At 62.6% G+C, this 572-nt stretch overlaps 1 protein-coding gene across 1 annotated transcript; it reads right to left on the bottom strand.

The window, feature by feature from the left end:
• Positions 1–55: 55 nt before the first annotated feature.
• EMH_0000780 (uncharacterized protein) lies at positions 56–547 on the bottom strand (the record flags this gene model as incomplete). Its single annotated transcript, XM_038022301.1, has 1 exon — positions 56–547. One exon carries the CDS (start codon positions 545–547, stop codon positions 56–58), a length of 492 nt encoding a protein of 163 aa, XP_037878155.1.
• Positions 548–572: the final 25 nt, after the last annotated feature.

Raw genomic sequence — 572 nt, 5'->3', positions numbered from 1 at the left:
ATATATACATATATATATATGTATGTATATATATATATATATATATATATATTCCTTAGGGCCTAATCATACCATCCGAGGCAATAACAAAGTCGAGGGCCCCTCTCTTCTTGAGTGTTTCCTTCTCTTCCTCTGTCCACTCAAACCGGTCTTTGTGGGGGCCCCCCGGGGCCCCGGAGGCCCCCGGGGCCCCCGAATGAAGGGGGCCCCCGGCAGGGGCCCCCAACGCGTCAGCCGCCCCCCCCTGGGGGCCCCCTTCATCCGCATCGTAATACTGGGGCCCCCCCCTGTTGCACAGGGGCCCCTCGTCCACGCAGCCTGCTCGAGGCGAGGAGAGGGGCCCCCAGGGCCCCCCCGTCCTCCAATCGAGTCTCCTCACAAAGGCTTTCACAAGGGGGCCCCTGGGGCCCCAGGGTCCCCCGGGGGGCCCCCCAGGGTTCCCTTGGTTCCCCTGCGTGCCCTGTTCTTCTGGCGGAGAGCAGCGGGGGGCCCCCCCAGACCTCGACAGGGGGCCCCCAAAGGAATTCATTTGGGGGGCCCCCAGCATTGCCTCGTCTATCTGTTGGGTTTTC

This window comes from Eimeria mitis, genomic scaffold (assembly GCF_000499745.2).
Source record: "Eimeria mitis Houghton genomic scaffold, Emh_scaff14972, whole genome shotgun sequence".
In the NCBI taxonomy this organism is placed as follows: domain Eukaryota; phylum Apicomplexa; class Conoidasida; order Eucoccidiorida; family Eimeriidae; genus Eimeria; species Eimeria mitis.
Note: the sequence above shows the minus strand (reverse complement) of the source record. Positions and strands in the feature narration are given on the sequence as shown.